Consider the following 25,983-nt stretch of genomic DNA (forward strand, 5'->3'; position numbering starts at 1 on the left):
CGTCGTGGAAGTCCTTTATTACACTTAGGCAACCGTGACTGATGTAAATTTTATTTCAGAAGGATTAGAGAGCTGACATTTGGCACAACTGCAGTCGAGTCTATACTTAGAACAATAAAAAAAAACAAATGTTCTCATTTGGATTTAGAAAAATTATGGCTTGGGAGATTAATTGGTTTCACTCAGAACAGGTTCAAACTCAAGTTATGAACAGCTTCATGTCTCGTACAAAAAAACTAAATAACATAACTCCAGTGAACCGTGTAATGTCAACTATAGTGTATGCACACTCCAGGAATATTAATGAAATCAACATTCTAATGCTCAAACAAGCAATGATCATCTCTGTTGTGGATCCCGAGCAATAAGAAAAATTATTCTCATTCTTAAGACGGGACACAGTATCATTGCTGGGTTTTGAACTTAAGAATAGGAGCACCGAGCTGGCTCCGTTATGATTCTGGTTTGGACTGGAGTTAAAGCTACCTGTGACTAAAATCGGTTGTCAAGTTACTGTCAGTGCAGTCACCGATTTCACAAAAATACTGGAATTTGGGTCGTCACTTTATTTAGCAAAGTTCTAATTCTTCTTGGTTATTTCGGTAAAGTCACGTAGAATGAGAATAAAACAATAAAAAAGACAATTCTCACGACGTTTCGGCCACAACACAAGTAGCCTTCTTCAGGTGAAGGAACTGTCGGGACGACAGCGCTGTTCCTTCACCTGAAGGCCACTTGTGTTGTGGCCGAAACGTGAGAATTTTATTGTCTTATTTTGTTTTATTCTCATTGTGACTTTACCGAAAGAACCAAGATGAATCCTTGCAGTCACGAAAGCTTTAAATCGAAAGTTCTAGTTGTAAGACTTTAATGTTTTGATGGGTTGACATGCGACATTTGTGGTATATTAAAGGCGAGAATTAGTCTGTGAAGTCATTTTCCTATACTGTTCTCTTAACACGGCGAAAACTGCCAGTTGCAGGGTTCGGAATGGACATTCCTTTAGTCTTATGATACGAATAAGGGCAATTGCAATTCATTTGGGCCTGCTTTTTTTAAGGAAAGGGAGCACTGACACTCCAACTGAATTGCATTTTGCCTTTGTGATGACTGCAATGTGTGCAAGTGATGATAGCACCACAGAGAAAAAGTTTCACAAACCAACACCATTATTGTTCATATTTATTTACAGCAGCCGAAGAGGTTCATGTTCTGTGTAGATTTTTTGTTCAAAAATTTTACAAAGGGCAGTGTTGAACGTTCTTACTCGCAGTGTCACCAAAGGCATCAACGTGAGCGTGCATCACACACACAGCCCACAGCCTCTATTTAACTTTCCAAGTGATAAAAAAACTCTCCAGAAACCAAATGTATGCTTTCGTTTGTGTTAAATAAACCACGAATACGTTTAAAAATATCAGAATGTGACAAGATTCAGCTAGAAAAGTACCTATCTTCCCACCACTAGTTCCATAAGGAGATGGTGTTGGATGCTCCGTAATAATTAATATTTACCCAGTAAAGTCTTCACCCAGTCAAAATTTTTAGAAAGCCTGCTAGGAAAGTATGACTTTCACGGAGTATGAAATAACCAGACATTGAAGAAACCAGAGGAGCTGGAGAAATGCCAAGCATATGAAGGGATAACACTCAAAGATGAAAAGGTTTCTGCTTAGGGTGTTGGTGAATTTACAACAAAGTACAGTACACCCAACAATTAACACATACTGGAAACTATTCTCAAAATTAAAAGACAAGATTTTCTGGGCCAAATAGGCCAGCTATTCCGTAACATACAGTACATACGTTTATGTACATACAATATATTGTGCTAAATGCAATAAATTCAGTTATTAGTGTGAATATAAAATATAGTTTTTTGTCAAGTAACAGATTACAAGAATAATTATATCACTGTAATGTACTGTCAGTGTGCCTATATTCACCACAGCTCAGCCCAAGACTACTGCACCCCATCATGCGGAGCGGTCTTAATGACATGAAACAAAATTAGCTTTCAAACAAGACTTGGCATGGCTGCAGCAAACATTTTTTAACCTATTCTTGCTTCACCTATATTGGCATTTGACAATGTTGACCTACATTGGCACTTTACAATGTTGGCCAACATCACCTGCAAAGGGAACAAGATTTTTTACACTGGTCTCACTTTGTTTTGCTCACCGAGCCTAGCAATACATTCAGAACATCAGCAGCCTCAAACTAGCCATGAAATGACGGCGCATGATGCAGCGTTCCACGGTTGGCATTGAGACTGGATCGAAATAAATCAAGTCACGTGCATGATTAACTCTTGCACAGGCATTGAATCTGGCAGGGACAGTGACCTTGTCTGCAGCATCGAAGCGGCGTTGACGTTTAGAACTTGAGGCTTTTATGAAACGCAGGAACAAGGTGGAGAAGCAAACCCCGTGAGTATTTTCCCCGTGATAATTGTTACTTTGTCACAAAGTAATGAACTTGGCTGCTATAAAATTACAATTCTGGAAACATTTCCTCGAGTTATATTCTTAGTTCTTTCGGTAAAGTCACGTATTATTTTATTGTTTCCCTTCTACGTGACTTTACCGAAAGAACCAAGAATATGAATCCCTGCAGTCACGAAAGCTTTAAATCAAAATTTCCTCGAGTTGTAAAATCACTTTGTTGCTTCTCACCCTTTACACACCACCACCACCAATCATTTGCAGTGCCTTGAATTTTACAAGATGTTAATTTTGTTTCAGCATTTATTTAAAAAAAAAAACATCAAGAAACTTTCCCTTTAACTCTACTGCCCTCATTGTTACTGAAAGGAGAGCTTTGAGGTGTGATCCAGCCGATAACTTTGCTCATCACAGCAGCGTCATCACTGCATGGATTCCATTGCGCCGTGAGTAGTTGGTTCGAGTGTGCGACTCCAGGGCGCAGGATAATGCTTTCCACCCATCGTGTGGTGTGGCTGTCCGCAGGGTATAGCGAACAAGTGCTTGTCCAAGGTGTGGCGTAATTGTGCCCAGAGTGTTGGGTGAATGTCCACAAGGAGTGGTGTGACTGCATAGGGCACGGCGCAAGATCGTCGCACCCAGGGTGCAGTGCTCAGTCTCTCGCGATGTACGTTACTTGTGGCGTACACTTGCTTGTTGTGCATCTAACCTGGTGGCACAAGCGCCGTAGTGCCACTCCCACCGTGTGGTGCAACTCTCAAGGATGTAGTTCCCGTTTACACACCAGCTGCGATGTAGGCACGGTTTCGCCCAGCGTATTTTCCCTCTCCCACACGGAACCCAAACGGCACCCGCGAGAACCCTCCAGCTCCCCTGACTCTGCGCTCGTCCTAGCTATAGCGACTACTCGCACTGGCGCTGCCGCTGTAGGAGCCGTGTCCGCTGCCGCTGGACGAACGCGACGACGTCCGGCGAGAACGGGAGCGTGAGCGTGTCCTGCTCCTTCTGGAACGAGAGGCACAGGTTAACAGCGAGACCTCATCGCAGAGCATGGTACAGGGGGGGGTTAGGGGGGAGATCGTTTTCCCATAGACCCTCACAGCCTCACACCACTAAACATCCATACAAGTCTACTCAAAGATTGCATCTGTTCAGCATTACAAACTGTTGGGGGAAGTGCTGTTCATCTTCTTCCACTGTATGGTGAGGAGTAGACTTGCAATGTCAATATATTCATGTTGAGGTTGGTGAATGGAGCCAGTGGATGGTTTCAAGGGTATCCTGGCGAATATTTGAAATGCTGAAAGCGAACGATCGAAGCGGCAAGTATCTATGTGATCGAAGCGGCCAGTGAACTTTGGTCGTTGGGTTTGTAGTGTAGTGCAACAACCACTGGACGACCTCTTTCAACACACAATCATGTACAAATACTACCATACCTACATACACCCACGCAAAAAATGCCATAACAGCTACTCACATGCACAAACACACACATCGCCACAGATACAGATTCAAACACACACACTTGCATCCACACACATAAATCCTCACACACCCACCCACAAACTCGCATACCCATGAACAAAGACAAAGATCCCCTGGAAAGATTGAACAGACTGTAGGGTCAAGTGCCATTAGCGAGCACCTATGAAGGCAGGCACGGCAAACAAGGGGGTGGGTGGCCAGTACCACGCCAGGCCGGCTTTGTCTTCCTAGTGGCGATGTTTACACACTGCAATAGATACTCGTTTGAGGCCGAGTCGACCTAGGGGAGGCCCAAAACCAGTTCATAAAATTCTCACTGATGTTGGCCGTGAGTGAGAATCAAATTCGAGTCACCGGGTGTGCAGTGCAGCACGCTAACCGCTGTGCCACAGCTCGGATGAACACACACACACCCAGACACACTGCAGACAGTATTGACGATCGGCTGAGCGAGTTCAAAAGTTGCTCTGCTATCAGTGTGTGATGTGGAAGTGCATGTGGAGGAATGCGTTGTGCCATCACACACCGTGACCTGTCGCTGTCGGAGGTTGAGCTGCGGCGGCCGCGACCCCGACTCGTACTGCGGTAGCTGCCGTGGGAGGAGTATGAGCGCCTGGGGAGAGATGGTGTGAGTCAGTCATGACAGTGCACACGCGCACAAGCACGTGACCAGGGGCGCAGGGGGGGGGCAAAGACAAAGGCTCCCAAATACTGAATGACAGGAGCGTTTGCTCAAGCAGCTCTTACCTTGTAGCTACACACTAATATCGTGTGTGTTAGACTGATCTACATGGGTTGAAAGCTGTGTTACTGGGGAAAAAAAAACACTTCAAAGTTACAGTAAGTGTCCACATGGGCAGAATCCAGGAACATCACTATACCGATTTATTAAAATATATGGGAGTAATGTTACAACGATGTCACTACAGAGCAATAATGGCGTGCTTCTAATTTTGAAAGTGCTTTCCTCATTCCTGAAGCTTCCAACTCGTGCAGAACAACTTGGGGCACATTTTAGGTGCTGATCTAAAAGTTAAATAATCATATGCATTTTGTCTTGTCTTTTTTGTGCTAAACCTGACATGGAGCATGACAGGGTAAGAGTATTTGGGGGGCCATTACCACGAGTGTGGGTGGAGGTAGATCCTGCTGACTGGGAATGCAGTGACTATACTAACCACTAGATTAGTGGTTCTTAACCTGCGATGCATGCACTCCCTGGGGGTGCGAGATGTCCTTTCTGGGGGTGCGAGACATGCCAGATTTATTTAGATGGTAAATCATCAACACAAATTAAGCACGGGAAAGTAAGTACAACGACTTTGTTTCATCAAACCTATATATTTATTAACATTATAATTTGTTTATGGTTGAGAACCAAAGAGGCACAAGGCTGCAGTAAAGGTTAATAAACACTGCACTAGATGAAGATATTTATTAATTCTCGTTTTTAACACCTCACTTGTATTGTTTAAAACAAAAATTAATCTAATTCGTAAAGCATTGTTCACTTCATTGGCATAAATGTAACACTAACAATTTCGATGAATATTAAATAGGCAATGTCACACGCATGATTATATACATGTATAATTATCTTAATGATCAATCACCATGGCCATGCCTACTAGCCACCATGCCAACGCTGCCATGTAGATATCACCATCCTCATAACCATCTTCAACACTTTCTTCATCATTAGCATTCCCTCTATTACCAACTTCATCAACCTCTCATTCATCAACACCAATATGATAATCATCACCATAATTTCATAGATGTTAGGTACTGTCTTCAGGTGGTTTGGGCCAAAAATCGGTTCTGCTCCAGCCGAGCTTGAGAGTAATATCAAGTTTCGATTTAAAGCTTTCGTGGCTGCAAGGATTCATCTTCTTTGGTTCTGTCGGTAAAGTCTCGTAGAATGAGAATAAAATAATAAATTGAAAAAATAAAATAACGTCGTGAGAATTTTATTGTGTTATTTTATTTTATCAATTTATTATTGTATTCTCATTCTACGTGACTTTACCGAAAGAACCAAAGAAGAGTAATATCAAGCTTCAACATTTATGAACCTGGAGATATAACTGCCATGGATGACCCTTCCAATTCTCTTCACTCATAATGCAACGGCACAACCACTCAATCTTGGTAAGAGCAGAGTGCAATGTTGTTTGTCTACACAAATTATCAGAACAGTGCGTGCACAAGCTCGCCTGGTGTTAATCATTATCAAAGCGCTTACATTACTTAAATATGCAGAGCCGCACAGGCTTTGTGTTTACAAGACCAAAGTGGCGACTTTATTGGATCACAATGTGCACTGTGGACATGACAGCAATGCACATGGGCATGGGACATCACTACAGGGCCAGTTTAATAAATGGGCTCTTTTAAAGGTGTTCAAGCCCCAGTTCGCCAACAATGACTTTGAGTGAACGGGTCACAGTGGCGCGGTGCAGCTCATGAGCATGCCGTGCGGTGCTGTGGGTGCTTGCCAGTGTGGTGACAGCGTTTTCCAATTTCCATGCTGGCATTCGTGCTATGTTGATGTGGGTGCTGCCAGTGAATTCGGTGATTGTTGTCACTCTGGTGTGGCGGCGGCTGCTGCTGGTGGTGCTGTGGTGTCGGTAATTGACGAGCGAGTTTTAGCGAGAACTCGATACCTCGAGTGGCTGCGGCGGCTGTGGGAGCGGCTGCGAGACCGTGACCTCGAGTGGCGGCTGTATGACCTGCGGGGACAGCGACACGCGCGCGTTGGAGGAAGCCGAAGTACGTAGGGGAAAACCCGCCACTCGCATAATGGGGAACAAGAAAAAGATCCTCTGTACAGACAGGTCAAGGATCCGCTTGCTGTCCTGCCATCTCCTGGACACTCGTATCCCAGCAAAGTTTGAGAGTTGCACAAATCTCTACATAATCCTTTAACCCACGCCTCGAAAATGGTGAATGACAAGCCACCATGCAGGCTTAAATATTTTTTTTTCAAGAACTAGGTATCCCTTTGGTTCTTTCGGTAAAGTCACGTCGAAAGAAAATAAATTAAATAGAGTACGACGTTTCAATTGCAACACAAGCAACCGTCATCAGGGAGAACTAAGTTTGAGAGAGAGACAAAACACAGACACGGAGACACAGACAGACACACAAGCAGAGAGAGACAACACAGATACAGAGAGAGACACACAACATACACAGAGAGACACACAACACATACACATTTATCCGTTTTGGGGGGCAATGTATCTACATTCACATCGCGCTCCTTATCAGTACCAGGGCCCCCCCTCGGAAGCTAGTGTAAGTATGTTGAAATTATTTCGCACCGTACGTGGCCACCTATGCTAATCGGAGGTGCGGGATCCAAGCAGTGGACCGAATTCTGCGAGGACAAACTTTACGAATCCTGGTCTCACTGCCGCCACCAGCAGCACTGACGTTGTGCACCCTCTGGTTTCCACGCCAATGGGCCCACACTCTGGGTTTCTACAGCTCAACGTCGAGCGTCAGATGGCAACTAAGTATAGTATAGTTGCAGGGGCCAAATAATAAAATCTACCCATGAACAGTTACAATTGCCACAAATCGCTTTGGACGCGTTTTTTCCATTACCTGGAAAGCATACTATTACCACGCTCCAAGATCCTACTACCCACTTTCTCCACCACCCTTGACCTGAACAGGCCCCCCATCCCTCCCACTTCACCTCCTGCGGCGCCGGTAGCTGCGGTCAGAGCTGGATAAGCTTCTCCACGAGCGAGCGTGGCTCCAACTCCTCCGGCTGCGTCCCCGCACGCGTCTTCGGCTGCTGCCCACGTGGCGCCGGCCTGACCTGCACCACGCCGTGAGCGACATGACAATTCAACAATTCGCTCCTGCTCAAGTCCATAAACTGGCTCTATACGGGGTCACAATCTGATAAAAAAATGTTCAGCATAGAATGCGCATGTAAACTCTACAGTGTGAATCTATAGCGGTGTGAATGCATAGACTCCTTAGTGGTGCAGTGACGAATGTTCTGCGCTATGAACCTGCCTATCCTGAGTTTGAATCCCAGCTACGGCTAATATCAGTGGTGATGTATGAACCAGCATGGTGAAGTATTGATAAACAACTCCCATAACCAACATGGCATGGCGAGGCCTTCATGCAGCAGTGTATTAACAATGGGTCTTTGTTAAGCTTATAAATATATTGCGATATATAATTGAATCTAGACTAGTATGAATCTATGATGAAGTGAATATTTGGAAACTCCAGTGGTACTATTCTATATTCAGTTGTGTTAATTTATAGAGGAATAAATCTAGACTATAGGTCAGCGGTCGGTAACCAAAATAACAAGAGCCAATCTTGTTCGAATTTGGTAAAAAACTAAATATTTCAAGAGCAGCAATTACATGCGCATAACGTCACAAAGCAGCCTTTAAAGAGCCGCATGCGGCTCCGGAGGGCAGGTCGCCGACCCCTGCTATAGGTGTTTCATATGTGCACAGTGTGCGAAATGTAAATGTATAATTTATTCATGTATGATTTGATGTGGGTGTATGTTGATGTATGTTAGTGGACCTAGCCAAGTCCCTGCTCTCACTCAGGTCTACCAACTCACTCCTCTCACCAGTATACCTTCTCTTTCTCCTCGATGGCCAAGATAATTCTTATTATTGCTCTATTAACTGAGAAACCTACTTATCCCCACCGATTACAGTAGTGTGATTAATCAACAGTTAACTGTGTGTACTTTTAAGTAACCGCTGTACGTATGCTCCATAATTCTGTGGTTATCGTGCTGGATTCCCAAATTGGAAGGTGTGAATAAAAAGCCTGGCTACTATTAGTCAACTCAACCCATTATCCATCTGGGAATGATAAAATTAGAACCGCTTTGTGAATGTGGATTTTGCAAGACTGGCTCAGAGTCACCAGTGGAGGGGAGCACCTCACCACACCATCCACTGGTTTCACATGGCCGGTTTTTACCCGTGCGAGGATCTCGAGCGGCTGCGCGATCGGCTGCGAGAGCGTGACTCGGAGCTGCTGGAGCGGCTGGAGCGCGACGCCCTGCGACTCCGGGAACTCTCACGACTGCCGCTGTTCTGCCCCGGCCGTCGTTGGCGCCGCCTCGAGCTCCGCCTGCTGCTCCGCCGCTTCCTGCCATCCCTCTTGCCACTTCTACCGCCAACACTGTCACCGCCGCTTCCTCCGCCGCCACAACCGTCGTCGTCGTCGTTGTAATCGTTGTCTTCCTCGTCGCTGGAGCCGTCGCTCGACTTGGCTCGCGGTCGCTGATGTCGCCGTTGCTTCATCGTCTTGCTGAGCTCGTCGAAGAGCGAGCCTGGCTTCACCGCTTTCTTCTTGATCATGTCGAGAACTTTCAATGAGTCTTTCCGCGAGGTTTCCTTAGTGGACGCTTTCTCCCGGCTGATTGCCGCGTCTCCACTGCCCGGCACTGGCTTCACACCCACTCGGGGGAGCTGCCCACCCACGCCGACCACTTTGTCTGACCGAGTTTCAGGATCCTCCTTCAAGCCAGCACTGGCTGAATTGGCAGGCAAGTTGGACACCGCCACTTTGGGCGATATGTAAATCTTTGGTCCCTCCACAGGTTTCCATTTCAGATTGCCGACAGAAACCGTTCCGCTGAGCACGGCTTTTCCGCCCGCGCCAATGCTGGCACGCGTCTTTCGGTTTGCCCTCTCCACCTTGGCAGTGGCGACAGAGAGGACCGCTTGGGTTTCCTTCACAGGCTTCCACTTGTCCGATAAAATGGTGTACGTCACTGCCCTCGTCTCTGGGACGGCGTCACTGCCGACAAACACTGCAGGTGAAGGAGTTTCTGGCTCCAGCTTGATACCCTCCACCTGGAGGGCAGGTACGTGCACCTCCACGACGGACAACGACTCATCCTCATCCAGGCTCATCGCATCCTCCTCTCTCTCGTCCACCCTGTCTGCTGCTTCTGCTCGTCGCTCCTCCGTCTTCGCTGCTGCACCCACGTTAGCGGCCGTCACCGTTTTCAGCTGCTCTGTGACAGATTCGCGTGGAGTGTCTCTTGCATCTCTGTGTCCCCTGCGAGCGTCCACACATGGACTACTCGCGCACTCTACGGCTCCCTCTGCGTCTGGTGTAATTGCACGTGCTGACGAGCATTCACCAGCAAGCTCACAACCGGGCTCAGGTGTCGTCTTGGTGCACAGGGAGACACTTTCGTGTGGGTCGAAGGTCTTGTCCGGTACGTTCTCTGCAGACATTCTAACACAGGTGTCCGTGGCGTGCTCTGTAATGTCCTTCAAAGGTGACACGTCCATGGGCCCTACCTCATCTGGCATGGCTACATTCAACTCCGTGAGCTCATCAGCTGCCTCCAGTTGATGTGCACACTTATCCGGGTCTGCACTTGCGCCATTTATGTTTTCAAGTTTCTCAAACTCCTCAACAGATTCGTCAATCGGAGGTGTCAATGCTGAGCGTTTCTCTTTAGTAATCTCAGCAGTCTCTTCTACAGGGGCAACTGCACCGACTACTCTCGGTGGGATGCCACCTCCACTTCCAATGCGCACGTCCGTGCTGCTCACAGCCTCAAGATGGACCACCGCTGCCGCCGCCGCCACTCCAATTACACCACCACCGCTATCAGCACCACGAGACACTTGTTCGGTCACCATGTCATCAGCTCTGCCCTCTCCTCGACCCTGTTTGTCACTGGTGCCAGCTGCTGTGACCAGACTGTCACCACGCGATTCTTCCTCTTCTTCCTCCTCTTCCTCCCCGTACTCAAGAGGTGGCTGCCAGTGAAACGTTCCCTTCGGTTTTTCTGCCACTTTTTTCTTTCTCTTCTTTTTGTCGCCATCTTTTTTCGAATGACTGTCATGTGCTCTGCCCTTCTCGGTGTTGCCCACAGGCCTTGGGGCGGGGCGCACCCGGGTATTCTTGTCGCCATTGGAACGGGAGGGGCACAATTCAGCTTGGCCTGAATCTGCGCTTGCAGAACTGCCCTCCCTCTCGTTCGTTGCTTTCTGTTGCTTCTTGCGGTGGGACCTCTTCTTCTTGCTCTTTTTCTTCCTCAGGCCTTTCGGCTTCTTCCTGCGCTTGAGGCACGCCACCCCACTGGAGGCGGAGTCCACGTCGGATGGCCGACTTGACAAGTGTGAGAGCTCCCCTTCGGACAGGGGAGGTTCCTTGGCACCACTCACTGCAGGCCGCTCCGGCTCCGTGGGCTCGGCTCGTACAGCCGCACGCCTGGAGTCCGAGGAGGACGTAGAGCTGGATAGAGAGTGGGCTTTGTAGTCAGGGGACCACGAGTGAGACGGAGACCTGGAGCTGGCACGCGCATCCGATCGCGATGGGGACCTCGTCCTGGAGCGTGACGAGATGTGGAGCTCCTTGCCCATGGAAACGGAAGAGGAGCGTGATCTTGTGTGCGACCTGGATGCGGTCTTCACCCTCGCAGGACTGTGCTTCCTTTTCATGCCCTGTGGTTCCTCTATCAGCACCTGTCCATCCAGTTCAATCACCGACTCCAAGGCGACGCTCTGCTTCTGCGGCGCTTGCGGCGCCATCTGCTTGTCGCCCTCAACAGCCAGTGGAGGGTGCCAGACAACGGAAGGGAAAGTCGCGGCACTACCACGAGACTCTTTGGTGTTGAGATAGGAAGGCTTCCAAGGCTTTTGCCCCGGCTTCCAACGCGAGGGTGGAGGGCTGTCACTCATGGGGGGTAGAGGTGCCGCAGGCTCATCCGTCGGCACCAATACGGGCGCCAGCACCCTGGCAATCTCGGCTGCTTTGACAGCGACGGGGTTTTGGGGAGCAGCTGGCCGTGCTGTGGAGGGGGCCACCCTGGCCCGTGAACCTGAGCGAGAGCGCGAGGAGTAGGAGGAATGGCCGCGGGGAGTGTAAGATCGCCCGCACGACCGCCTCCGCGAGTACGACCGCCGGCGCGACCTTGACCTCGACCTGGAGTACGAGCGCGACTCCGTGCTAGAGCGCGACCCGCGGTGAGCCCTGGCGAAACGTCCGCGGCTCGAGTGGAAGCGGCGGGGTCTGGTGGAGGATTGTGAGCGGGACGGCGAGCGGGAAATGGAGCGTGACGTGGAGTAGCTTCTCCTGCGAGACCACAGCCGGGAGCTCGACTGCGAACTCGAACGTGAAGAACGTGATAAAGAACTGGAGCGTGACCTTGAACTCGAGATATCTCGTGACCGATCCGAGAGTGTTTTACCGGTGGCGTCGCTGGATTTCTTTAAAACCTTGGAATCTGTTGGGGTTTGGAGAAGGGGCTGTAAAGTATTTTTTCGGCTAATGTCAATGGACTCGGACCTCAGACTGGACTGCGAGGAGGGTGGCTCGATGGATTTTGCCGGAGATTTTTCTTTCTCAGAATCCTTCTTGTGTTTTTTTTTCTTCTTGTGCTTTGCCTTTTTGGTATTTTTCTTCTTGTGCTCTGACTGGCCGCGCTCCTCCACATAGCCGTCGTGCGACCAGGGAGATGGGGAGCGGTGCTCGTCCTTGCGCTCGTACTCTGCCAGCCTGAGCGCACGCAACAAGAGAGTCACTCATGTTCACCCTCATGACCATAACAGCTACATCACTATAAAAGCTCACAGCTGCATAACAACACCACCAACACACACAATACTGTAAACCACCACACAGTATCACTTCCACTGCACAACACCACCAAGCACACACCATCTCCACTGCCACACTGGGCTTCCACTACAGAACATCGCTACACGATACCACCACGACCACAGAGAAACGTAGTGTCACCACACTGTACCACCATACACTACTACACTGCCGATGAGAAACTTTGACGCATGCTGATGACAAACTTTGACACCTCACTTTAGCATTCATACACCGAGGAGCACACAAGACTCCATAACGAGCAGTGCCAAGTGCCAGCAGCCACCACATACTTGTCACCCTTAGTCCAGCGGCCCTGGCTGCTCTGTGCTGGCGCCGTGTTCCTTGTCTTGTTCATCTCCTCCCTCCAGTGAGGGGGGGTCTCGCTGCGCCAGCTCTCCACCTTCCCAGCGGCGGCCTCTGACTCCGAGCGGGAGCCCGAGGGCGTGCGATAACGCTAAGCACAGAGAGGGCAGCGTCAGGGACCGTGGCAATGCTACGCACGCGCAGGGATACACAACACTGTCAGGGACCGCGGGACACTACCTCCACAGTCTTAAGGCATCGCACTGACGAGATTGTTTGGAGAGAGATGGTGACCCGGCAATCACTCACCATAGTGCCCCTCCCCTTGATCTTGCGGCCAGACTTGGAAACGGCCGGCTGGTGTTGGGTGGGTTTGCCCCGGCCCGGCAGGGCGTCACTAAGGAGAGGTCATGGTATGTTAACCATCACGACAGTGAATCGCACAGTGGTGCAAGGCATTACAGGTGATCATGGGTGTGCAGGTGATGCATGCCAATGGTCCAACACTTTGAGAGGTAATGATTGGTAGATCATGCTCAGATTTGTGAATCTCTCAAACCCATTGGGCTGTGAAGTGATATGAAAATACCAATACAACAACTTGGTTTGTGAACTGTCTGTTCAGACCTTTGAGTGTTATCCCACCTGTGTGGTTTTTCACTGGGTACTCTGGCTTCTTCCTCTATACAACACTCATAAATGAAATTCGCCCAACATACCAGAGCAGAAGCCTCCTTAAAAAGCAACGTGAGGGTTTCCAGGTAAATACATTACATTAGTATTAGGCAATACCTGTGTCTTGCCACACCTGCTACATAATAGTGGCGATGTGATTAAGCTGGGCTGTGCAACGCATAGGTCTTGTCGTTGAGCAAAGATACGTTGTGGCTGCGTCAATGTTAGGATATAGCTTCGAGTTAAGTGTTCATTTGCGGTTGGGGGTGACAAGGCGAGTAACATCTGTTTAACATCACAAAGGTGTGAATGTAAAAATAACCATGTTGCCTCTGTTGAAGATGGACAGTTCTACATTCCATGAGCTGTTATCTGCTCTTATAGTTGGGCTCTTGCTATGAAGTACCAAAAACTTCTGGCCAAATGAATCCAAAATTGCTCAATTTGCAAAAGTAGATCCAAAAAAAGGATGCATTTAAAAAATATATATATTTGTAAAAGATTTCACAACCTAAAAACACATCACCATTGGATACAACAAATTTGCCCAACCTGGCCACCAGGTTGGGGTGTAGAGATATCTACATGGACAATTGGAGCCCAAATGTTTCAATTTCTGGCCCTCCATCATGCATTTATGTGTGCTGCTTTCATGGAGTGTGGGAAGGTGGTTGGCCAGGTGGGTGGCTGGGTAGGTGGGGAGATGCCTGGGTGGGTGTGTGGTTAGGTGGATGGCTTGCTGGTTAGGTGACCCCATGCCTCGCTCACCTGCTCTTGGGCTTGGAGTTCCCCCGCAGCAGGAAACTATTCTGCGGCACGGCGGGGATCAGGTCAGGCTGCACGGTGCGGCGCGGACGTCTCGGCGACGACAGCTCCTCATCGGAGCTGCGGCTCGACGAGCTTCACAAACGGAACCGGACATGCGAAGAGGATCATTGACAGGGACTGCTGCACTGTGTTGCATCCCCGAACACGGTGTCTCAAAATACTGAGTTAATTCACGAGTGGAGTGTTCCTGTATATCCGTTTTCATTAACAAAACCCCACCATTTCCATGAAGGCCAAAGCTAATCCGTTTACAGTGCAGTAATTCTGCAGTTGACTTTGAGTTATTGTTCTCAGATTTGTGTAGGACAGGCCGGGGTACCAAACCTATGTATCTAGAAGAACTGATTATCTTCTGGGGGGTATTTGGATGCAATACGATTTTTCAAACTCACCAACTTCACCATTAACACTGCCCTGCAGCACAAAACAAAATAAGCAAAAATTTTGGTCAACCGCCTTTTTCCAAATGTTGTTGAATGTATATTTTTGGTTCTTTCGGTAAAGTCACATACAAGGGAAACAAAATAATATTTTTAAAATATTTTTCTTATTTTATTGTTTCCCTTCTATGTGACTTTACCGAAAGAACCAAGAATATGAATCCCTGCAGTCACGAAAGCTTTAAATCAAAAGTTGTTGGATGTGTTTTTACACCACTGCTAAAGCTGTTATTTAATTGTTTGAGGTGGTGTGTTGTACAATTGTTATACTGGGAATATTGCACTTTTAATCACTGTCTTATGTTAAAAAGGTGTTTATTTGTGGATGTATATGAAGGTTTACTTACCCTCTTCATGAACGATTGAAATAAAAAAACAAAAACTACTCTTAGCAATATTTCCACTTCTATACAAAATTCACAAAATTGGCCTATATTATAAAAGGACATGTTTACTGTACATTCTCAGCATGACAGTTATGTTAATATCAATGTTTTTGTAGACACATGGGCATTGACTGCAAAACGAGTGATGAGCAGCCAATAATTAAATCAGTGCCTTTGTAAACGGTGCAAATGAGCTAATTTAATCGACAATCTGGATAACATGCCCATTTATAATTGAGCGTGAACTGTACTAGTGCTGTGAAGGAAACAGTAGCTGCTGGGACACAAAGAAATGTCGGCGAGTAGGGGAGAGACGACCAAGTACCGCAAGTGCGATAGCTCAGACACAATCGATGCCGTCACCCACCTCCCGGTGGAAGATCTCCGGGACGCCCAGTGCGCCGGCCTCGGGCGCTTGGAGTCTGCACCCCTGGAGGACACGTCCTCATCCACCGCCTTGCGTTTACGCATCCCACCAGTCCCGCCCGCAACGCCACTCCCCCGTTCAGCCTCGCTGTCCGAGTCCGAATGGGACGAGGCCGAGCGGGACGAGTGGCGGTCGCGGCTCCCCGTACGGAGCCCATCGTTCTCGCCTGTAGGCACACGGTAGCGAGTGTTTGAGTCACAATGTCCGGTGGACCTCAGGTGATGTACGTGCCGACGTTACAAGGTTATCTTTCCAGAATATAATTTCCAGTAGACTCGAAAGGACAGACAAGCATGTAACCGACGTGACCTGCACCTCGTAGCTGCTCGTTGACCTCTCCGCAATGCACCACGCGAATGTCTGCGTACGGTAGGCTGTTGGCGTCCGTCTTCTGGTTCTCAATCTCCTTCAAGAGGTCCTGGCCGGATAGGACGCGTCCGAACACGACGTGCTCTCTGTGGCGAAAAAAAAGTGATCGTGACCTCGGACTGTTGACCATTTACTGAACCTACAACATATGCCCCCACTTAATGCATAGGGAAAAGTGATCTCCCTCCCACATTAAGAATACAAATTTAGTCCTTTGTCAATCCACTGATGGATGTCTCCAGCATGCCGGCCTTGGGGGTTAACCAAACTTCACCATGCTAGTCAGTGTCGGTTGATTATGGGGGAATGGGGACCGCGGACAGTTTTAGATATCACTCACCACTGAATTTAGCTGTGCCCAGGAATCAAGCTCAGTTTGCTGGGATCCAAGTGTCATGCGCTAACTACCGTACCCCAGTTCCACACCCTGCAGGCTTAGCATGATACAAATAATAACGTAATTTATATAAATGAGAAAGCACCACCGAGTCTCAAGACTATTTTTAAGACTGTCCTGCATTGAGACATTTGGCCAATTACATGAATTAGTATTTGGCATGTGAGAAGACAAGACTTTACTAGGCAATATTAAATATTTTAATTTATATAGTACCATAATTACTAAAGATTATAATGCTCAAAGCTCCGCACAGAAGCCAATATTGTATTGCTATGTACTTGCCACATCGCAGCCGAGCCTTCAACACCTAATATTCCTAACTAGCCCCGCACCTGATTACTAAGCAGGCACAACCTCGCCGATATCTTGTGAGATTAGCTAAATTAAGGATTTGGTCGTAGGTAGTGAGGTTTTGTGTTTTTACTTTTCACGAGCACTTTCCGTAAATGCCAATGGTCATTCGTAAACAGGTGATCATACACAAAAGTGGCTGCTGTATTTATAAGTTGGCGTCAAGAACAAGGCCAAAACATTTAAGCTTCAGCACAAAATAGAGCAAGTAGCAGCGCACTGACCCGTCGAGGTGAGGGGCCGGCTTGGTGGTGCTGCAGTGGTCAGTCAAGCGTAGACCGGATCAACACGGGCACACGTGCGCGCGTGCGGTGGCGAGGCAGGGTGGGTGGGTGTCAGTGCATGCGTGTGAATGGAGAGTGGCCACAGAGCACGTGGGGAGGAGGGGGAGGAAAAGAGGGAGACAAACGCACAGATCAACTCTCCGAGCTTTCGCCTCCAGCATCGCACGGCACAAACGCGGAGACGTGTTGGATAACTCACGAGACAAAACGCAATTTGGACCGCGACCGTCATCTATAGGTGGAATCGACATACGAGTTTGAGCGGAAAGCGCCCCTGCCTGCTTCACACAAGCCATCCGTTTCCGCGCTATGCTGCATTACAGCTTTTAACGCCGCACGCCAAAACACATGTCCACAACGCCGCATCTGGTTCACCGCTCCATTGGATTTATTTTTTGCAGGCTACATTGCCACCGTGGCTACTTAGTGACATCCGAAAATGCGAAATCCATTGGCAGTTTAAATAAATCTGTAACGCATTAGTGCACAGTTGTGTAATGAAGATGATGCAGTACATTAACTGCTGAAAACAATTTTTAAAAAGTGCGGATATCGGAGGAAATGCAGCCAATGCAGCGACGCGGGAGTGGAAGGCATGCCAGCCACGAGCAAGGGCTCAAGGGCGCATCTCAGCTGTGACATTTGCTACTGATTAAGAGGGTCACAGGAAAATGGAATTTCAATGTCTGGAACTGAGAGGAAACTGCATCGGATCGGTGTGAAGTCCTGTACATTACCTTGATAGCAGAGGGGGTAACAATGATTCTGCAAATTTTACACAAAAATGGCAAGAGAGAAATTTTAACACCAGAAAAAAAGTGTTAATGTAATGTAAACATTTGCACACATATTCAAGTACAGCAATCGTAAAGTACAATTCCTGACAGAAATTCAAAAACTTAACATAGTCTTGGCTCCAACTCAACCCCCACAGCTTGTAATGGCACATTCCAGCTCTTGGAAAAACGAGTTGATGTGATTTTTTGGAAGGCTGTCCGTTTCTTAAATTAAGCCAACATACCATTCTAACTTTGACAGCAGGAAGCTGAGAAACCAAAGCTGGCATGTTTCTCTTTCACGCTGTGGAGTTTCAGAGGAACACCACCCAGTAATGCACAAACTAATTTACTCCACAGCTTATTAATTGCCAATTCCAGGGGCCCACACTTCGCTGGTGTTTTGTGTGAACCGATTTATACATGAGCAAAGCAGCTAATAACCTATAAAAGAAAGTGTATTTGGTATATATTTACCAGGCACACGTGGGTAAATAACAGGTATTTCAAAATTCACTGCCGCCTGCTGCGCAAATGTCACTATTCAGGATCACAACTTCATGAAATAAAGAAAAATATTTACAACCTCAAACAGCTGTGGGCTCATACTGAGGTAAGCCATATACCCTTGAGTTGGTGTGGCCAGAACAACGCCCAGCAGTCTTTGTCTCCCTAGTTCTGTTTAACACCCTTCGCCCCAATAAAGTAAAAGCTAACGGGAGGGCCCAGTACAGGTTGAGATACCACTTGTCACTAGTGTTATCTACCCATGGCCAGGAACTAAACCCAGATCTCCGGGGTTGCAGTGCAATGTGTGAACTACTGCACCATCGCTGAACAAAGACACACACTTTTAGGCAAATTTGCCCACTGGTTACTGGTATACAGGTCATGTCACACATCAAGCAACTGTGGTTTTGCAGCTACAGAGTTAAACTGTGGCAGGGCCCTGGGAATGGTGTAAAGCAACACGGTTGGATCTACACGATAGAAGACAACTGTTAGTAAAGCAAGATATCAGTGGAAGAAAGATTAATAGTTGGTACATAACATACAATTAACAACATGTACAACATAACATCCTTGTGGCAGCTACATGTCTGGATCCTACTGTTTGCCACTATCTCATTTTACTCAAACCTTGCATTTGGATCTGTTTAAACCAATCCAAAGAAACCATAACAGAACAATTATTGAAACGTGTAATAATCAGTTCATGAACAGAAAAGACACAAAAGAAACGCCTTTAAAATTACCAACTAAAAAGCTAACACTTCACTAAATAATAACAGGAATCATCTGGCTGGACAGCCAGCTGACAGACAAGTCAATCAGCCAGCGAGCCAGCCAATTAACGAAAAGGTCAGCCAGCGAGTGAACTAAGGAGCCATCCAGCGAATCAATTAATGGGCCAGCAGCCAGCTAGTGATCAAACACTCCAACCCGCCAATCAACTAGCCAGCTGGCTAGCTAACAAATGAGCTAGCCAGCCAGCTGACCAGTCAGTTAGCTGCACAGTGCCGCGGCCAACGACTAGTGGGATGGCACCAGGCCCACACGCTGGGTGTGGCCACATGGCCACGAGCCACATACACCACTCACATGAAGAACTGGGAGCCATTGGTGTCCTTGCCCCTGTTCGCCATGGAAAGCAGAAACTCCTGGTCATGCTTCAGTTGAAAATTTTCATCTGTGCCAAAATAAACGTGATTGTGTAAAAAAACAGATCGACTGAGCCCTGACATGTTTAAAAAAATACAGCAATGCAATTCTGTCCATTACTACAATCATTTCCATTCTTAATTAGGTTACAGATAGGTCTATCCTTCTCCATAATTTAAAGTATTGACATTTTTGCATGGAAACATTTCACAATTAATTTATTCTAACAAAGGTCATCGGCATAGCAAGCGCGCTAATAAAAACTCGTCGATCCAATATTTCAAGAGACTCTATTAAACGTACTGTAAACGTTTAAGCCTGAAAAGAAAAATGGCACTTGCAAGTGTTCATTTGGTATTTTTCGCATCATAAGTTGCAAGGCAGATGACCTATGTAATGTTGAACATGTTTAAACCTACCTCTTGTTCAAACACCATTTTTTGGAGAACACAGTTTTTTGTTATGTGCTGTACTCACCTTGTGGAATGCAAAGAACATCGGTCTATAAATAAAACAATAAGTTAAGAGTGTTCAGGTGAAACAGGCAGACAGATGTCAAAGAGGTGCTAAGTTTCCACCTAACACAAAAGCTACCATCGCTGGAAATGGCCTTTAGACTGTGCGCACGCACCAGATATTCAACACACAGCTGAGGATATGCACCGACCAATACTAACATAAATCAATTTAATTTACGCTAGCGCATGTGTTGTGTGCATAAGTGAGGATAGGAGATGTTTTGACAGTGTCAATTGCAGCCAGCAGCTGTAACGAGCAAGGCAAACTCACCTTCAAAGAAACCGCCGTAAATTGATTCGCCACCTCTCCCATTACCTGCATAAAATGACAGAGTTATGGAAATCCATATACATTTTCTTATAACATTGTAATTGTACTGTACATGTACAGCCATTTGTTAATCCACTGCTGAATGAATGCATCCACACACCCTGCAAGGATTGGGAGTCATTTCACCAAACACCAACGCTCGTCAGTGTGGGTTTGAGGCAGAGCATAGATGTGAGCGCATAAAAACACAGTACAAAAATGTGTTTTGATGCACTGCCCTCTTTTGCCCACCAGTTGTAGCACCTATAATGAACAGCAGTCATTGGTAATTAGCTTTGACAATCTGATGAGCTCGCGTGCAATCCGGGTGATTTGGTCATAAGCAGGTCGATATATACAGTGAGGGAAAAAAGTGTTTGATCCCCTACTGATTTTGTACGTTTGCCCACTGACAAAGAAATGATCAGTCTATAATTTTAATGGTAGGTTTATTTGAACAGTGATAGACAGAATAACAAAATCCAGAAAAACGCATGTCAAAAATGTTAGAAATTTATTGGCATTTTAATGAGGGAAATAAGTATTTGACCCCTCTGCAAAACATGACTTAGTACTTGGTGGCAAAACCCTTATTGGCAATCACAGAGGTCAGACGTTTCTTGTAGTTGGCCACCAGGTTTGCACACATCTCAGGAGGGATTTTGTCCCACTCCTCTTTGCAGATCTTCTCCAAGTCATTAAGGTTTCGAGGCTGACGTTTGGCAACTCGAACCTTCAGCTCCCTCCACAGATTTTCTATGGGATTAAGGTCTGGAGACTGGCTAAGCCACTCCAGGACCTTAATGTGCTTCTTCTTGAGCCACTCCTTTGTTGCCTTGGCCGTGTGTTTTGGGTCATTGTCATGCTGGAATACCCATCCACGACCCATTTTCAATGCCCTGGCTGAGGGAAGGAGGTTCTGACCCAATATTTGATGGTACATGGCCCCGTCCATCGTCCCTTTGATGCGGTGAAGTTGTCCTGTTCCCTTAGCAGAAAAACACCCCCAAAGCATAATGTTTCCACCTCCATATTTGACGGTGGGGATAGTGTTCTTGGGGTCATAGGCAGCATTCCTCCTCCTCCAAACACGGCGAGTTGAGTTGATGCCAAAGAGCTCCATTTTGGTCTCATCTGACCACAACACTTTCACCCAGTTGTCCTCTGAATCATTCAGATGTTCATTGGCAAACTTCAGATGAGCATGTATATGTGCTTTCTTGAGCAGGGGGACCTTGCGGGCGCTGCAGGATTTCAGTCCTTCACGGCGTAGTGTGTTACCAATTATTCTCTTGGTGACTATGGTCCCAGCTGCCTTGAGATAATTGACAAGATCCTCCCGTTTAGTTCTGGGCTGATTCCTCACCGTTCTCATGATCATTGCAACTCCACGAGGTGAGATCTTGCATGGAGCCCAAGGCCGAGGGAGATTGACAGTTCTTTTGTGTTTCGTCCATTTGCGAATAATCGCACCAACTGTTGTCACCTTCTCACCAAGCTGCTTGGCAATGGTCTAGTAGCCCATTCCAGCGTTGTGTAGGTCTACAATCTTGTCCCTGACATCCTTGGAGAGCTCTTTGGTCTTGGCCATGGTGGAAAGTTTGGAATCTGATTGATTGATTGCTTGCTTCTGTGGACAGGTGTCTTTTATACAGGTAACAAGCTAAGATTAGGAGCGCTCCCTTTAAGAGTGTGCTCCTAATCTCAGCTCGTTACCTGTATAAAAGACACCTGGGAGCCAGAAATCTTACTGATTGAGAGGGGATCAAATACTTATTTCCCTCATTAAAATGCAAATAAATGTATAACATTTTTGACATGCGTTTTTCTGAATTTTGTTGTTATTCTGTCTCTCACTGGTCAAATAAACCTACCATTAAAATTATAGACTGATCAATTCTTTGTCAGTGGGCAAACGTACAAAATCAGCAGGGGATCAAAAACTTTTTTTCCCTCACTGTAAGAATAAGAACAGAGTGAAGATTGGTGGTTGGGCGACTCAAGAATTAGGGTACCAAGCCAGCACTGATAAGATCTTGGTATCATATCCAGATTCAGCCAACCTGTGGTTAAACTGGGTTATCAGGTATAGTCAGTTTATGGTCTCACTATGGTCAGCAATGACTGCACAAAAACCTCATCACATTAAATGAGGTCTTTCACTTAATTTACAAAAGGATTCAAGTTTCACTGCCATGTGTACGACATTGCTCGATAGCAAAACATGTTGGAAAGTGTTCCACCTAGATCGTGAAGAGATTACAATAGATTTTTAGTCTAATGATGACTATGATGCTGAAACCAAAATTGGAATAAAATACAGAAATATATCTGTATTAATGGTGTTAATGAAGCCAATGACTAGTAGATCAGCAACGTGGACAATGACAATGGAAAAGTAAAAAAATGTGCAAAGAAGCATGAATAAATGCATTTTTGAATTTGCAGAGACAGAAATGGCAGCACATTACAGTAGATACACAAGTTAGAGACATCATATTGGCTTAAGAAATGTGGGCTTGTGCAGGACACGTCGCTAGAAGGGAAGACTTATGTGGTTGAGACTAAGGACAGAGTGGCAGTAAAGGAGGAAATTTGCCTGAAAGGAGATCCACCTCAGAGATTGAGAGATGCACTCCACTTGTGTGCAATTGCTAGATGGATTGTCACATAACAGGACCATGAGATAGAGCCACAGCTTAGTGAGGCCTTCATCTAGCAGTGGATACATTTCTGCTGATGATGATGAACAAATGCAAGGTGACAATATTCCCACTTACAACAAAGAACACCCCTCCAATAAAACTCACCCTCGCTGAAGTCACCACCTTGCACCATGAAGTTCTTCACGATGCGGTGAAATGAGGTGCTTCGAAAATGCAAGGGTTTCCGAGTAATTTTCCCAATTCCTCTTTCACCTGAAGGAAGCATTTGCACTTTTTATGACAAAAAATCTTTAGAATTAAATGTACAACTTTTAAAAAAGTATGACTTATGACCGCAAGAACATGAACAAAAGTACTGGTTTGTCACAGCATTATCAGGAATGTAACTTAAGGGTGGCAGTTATTCTCACTGCTATGCAAAGGATGTAGCTATCATTACCTGTGCACAGACATCGGAAGTTTTCACAAGTCTTTGGGCAAACGTCAAAGAACAGCTCAAACACGATCCTCCCAGCTGTTGGCACAAAGCAAACCGCAGATGTTTAACATGCTTTTCAGATAAATAAATAACAGAGGACCCCTATGCAACTGGTTGACACCGAAATGCAGTGATATTGTTCTGAGTAGGGTGCACTTACCAGGGATTCTGTTGATGGCGATGTCAAAAAAGCACCTTGGTCTTTGCTTCACACCCATGACTGACCATGCGTCACGACCTCCAAAGACACTTGACGTCCTAAACTTCCAGAAAAAAAACCTATCCTTTACGGGATGGCACTAATGAATAAGCAACATCAGCATAATAAAAACACTTTGCGCAGATTACATTTCACAACTTAACATCTGTGCGCACGCACTTGGGCTAAACACAGGCAATAGAATCGATAGCAGGAAGTTAGCTCTGACAGTTAAGGGGAAGTAAGGGTCTTGTTCATGTGCACGCATTCTCTAACGGCAGGTCAGGCCACGAATAGACGGGACCAGCTGTTGGTAAGCGTCAGCTGTGAGGACACAGCGAGCCCAGCGAGTGCCAAACTCGACTACTATTGTGTCAACATTTACCGTGATGCTGTCCGATCCACAGAATGGTTTGACTCGATTATAATTTCCGATTTTAGTTGTAAATGTGGGATATTCAAGAGTAGAATGTGGCTCAAAATAAAAGAGTGCTCCCAGAATGCGTTCAGTTTGCAATGACTTGCATGACAGTCAACTCCCATGTGCACTCACAGAAAAACAAGTGAATCGGGTTGCTCGCTGCTAGAATTAACTCAGCTGCACTGTCCTTTCGAGCTTGACCACATAATCCTTAAGCATAGCGTGAAATGGTGTGTACAAAAGAAAAAATATCGTTTGAAATGTTGTGTTGTGTTTAGTAAGACGGAATGACAAGCCGTACCTATGTGTGAAGCTTGAAGGGGCCACACTGTCAGAAACTGTCCATCTTGGATGTATTTTGGCAGCACTGTGGTATCTCTAGAATACAAGGATGGAGAAGCTTTAATAAACGTATTTTCTACAAGATGAAGAACTTCAAGCTGTGGAGAAACGAGTGACAAGAGCTGAGAAACGAAGGTCAGTTCACAGTTAGTCTGTGGAGCTTGAAGGCAAATGCAGTTTTTCTTCAAAATAATATACATTATATAAGCGTTTCATTCCCCCACAAACTTTGACTGTATATATTTGGAAGATATTTTTCTTAAATTATTGAGTGAAAAACATTTATTTACTTTCAAAAATTTGACTACTTTAAGATACATTTTTCCACGACAAAAGCATTTCTACAAGACATGTATAAGGATGAAAAAGCATTGTATAGTGCATATTTTCTCATGTAATAAAGGGAAGTTAAATTAAATATTATGAATTTTTTCTTCCCAAAAACACGTTTTGCAACTATGAAACGTTCTGTGCAAAGTTCACTCCCAATAACGAACCGTGCCCTCCACCAATTCAGTATCGTAAACATGTCCCTTCACATATCCAATTAGCTCATGTAAACATTAATTTATCAGTAAAGAAAACGATACGCCGTACTAGAAATCAAAACTGTTTATCTGGTAAAGCATCATGGTCCTCAATCGTAGGCTCTTTAACACAAAACAATGCCCAGGATGGTCGAGTCACATCACCACCATCACTATCAATTCTTCAAAGTGAAGACAATTATAATTCAATAAGAGAAGCGGGCCAGTCTGCAGCATTTGATGCAATCAGTGGACCTAATGTCCACCCTTCACGAATGTTACAACTCAAGAGACCCCGGCATGTGACTGTGGAGTGACTCCCCCGCCCACCCTTTCCCAGCCCCCTCCGCCAGGACCACAAACTCACCACTCCCAACACAAACTGTCAACAGATTCGTCAGATGCTTTAACGCGATATATAAAAGGCGACGTTTCTGATAATTGCAAGAGATATGCAGTGAATTATAGCCGGAGACCATTATTCTACGGGCCCTGATAAACATGGAATTGTGAGAACGTTTCCAGACGGACGACAGTCTTACAGTCTTACATTGACCGGTGGTCAAGTTAAGACTGTTGACTCGTTACAGCAGCAGTGGACAACTGTGCCGAGTTTTAGCAACAAGACGAAACCCCCCGCGCGCCCACTGTACAAAAGTGAAGGCCCAAAACCACTGCCGCCTTTTTCTTTTACCTCCGTCCGAACACTCGGCGCGCCTTCCGGCCCCGCCGACCTGCGCCCCGTCAAATTCACGACGAGACAGCCGAGCTGGCTGACGGCAACCACCGCCGGTTTATTGGGAGCAAGCGAGCGAGCGATCAATCGATCGATCGACCGAGCACGACGGCGAATTTGCCACGACCCGAGGCGGCCCAGTGATGGCCTCGCAACGACCACGGGGAGGGGCGAGAGGAGCCGTGACCCCGCGGTGACCCCCCCTCCCCGGAAATCGCGCGACACCGGAAACCGTCTACGCGTGTGACGTCACCTACCGTTTTTTTCATATATTGAAATATATAATATCTGCTTATTGTGAAGTGAGATCATAACGTGG

The 25,983-nt window shown here is 46.5% G+C and overlaps 1 protein-coding gene across 5 annotated transcripts; it reads right to left on the bottom strand.

Annotated features, from left to right (window-relative positions):
• Position 1: 1 nt before the first annotated feature.
• On the bottom strand, positions 2–25,865 carry PPIG (peptidylprolyl isomerase G). Of its 5 annotated transcripts, XM_032945877.2 has the most exons (18): positions 25,623–25,865; positions 24,361–24,437; positions 23,600–23,697; positions 23,401–23,475; positions 23,106–23,213; positions 20,257–20,301; positions 19,408–19,495; positions 16,970–16,999; positions 15,941–16,080; positions 15,566–15,791; positions 14,313–14,444; positions 13,179–13,266; positions 12,857–13,020; positions 8,916–12,461; positions 7,642–7,767; positions 6,602–6,667; positions 4,462–4,548; positions 2–3,452 (listed from the first exon to the last, which is right to left on the bottom strand). In XM_032945877.2, the coding sequence occupies exons 3-18, from the start codon at positions 23,655–23,657 to the stop codon at positions 3,338–3,340; spliced, it is 5,094 nt and encodes a 1,697-aa protein (XP_032801768.2). In that variant the 5' UTR covers positions 23,658–23,697; positions 24,361–24,437; positions 25,623–25,865; the 3' UTR covers positions 2–3,337. The 5 variants fall into 5 exon arrangements, with proteins under 5 accessions (XP_032801768.2, XP_075915180.1, XP_075915159.1 ...); XM_076059065.1 differs by lacking the exons at positions 23,600–23,697; positions 24,361–24,437; positions 25,623–25,865 and adding an exon at positions 19,945–19,969 and having other exon boundaries at positions 23,401–23,419; XM_076059044.1 differs by lacking the exons at positions 23,401–23,475; positions 23,600–23,697; positions 24,361–24,437; positions 25,623–25,865 and having other exon boundaries at positions 17,767–19,495; positions 19,945–20,301; positions 23,106–23,209.
• Positions 25,866–25,983: the final 118 nt, after the last annotated feature.

The sequence above is a fragment of the Petromyzon marinus genome, chromosome 4 (genome assembly GCF_048934315.1).
Source record: "Petromyzon marinus isolate PM22_M1 ecotype Great Lakes invasive population chromosome 4, UKy_Petmar_22M1.pri1.0, whole genome shotgun sequence".
Taxonomy (NCBI): Eukaryota; Metazoa; Chordata; class Hyperoartia; order Petromyzontiformes; family Petromyzontidae; genus Petromyzon; species Petromyzon marinus.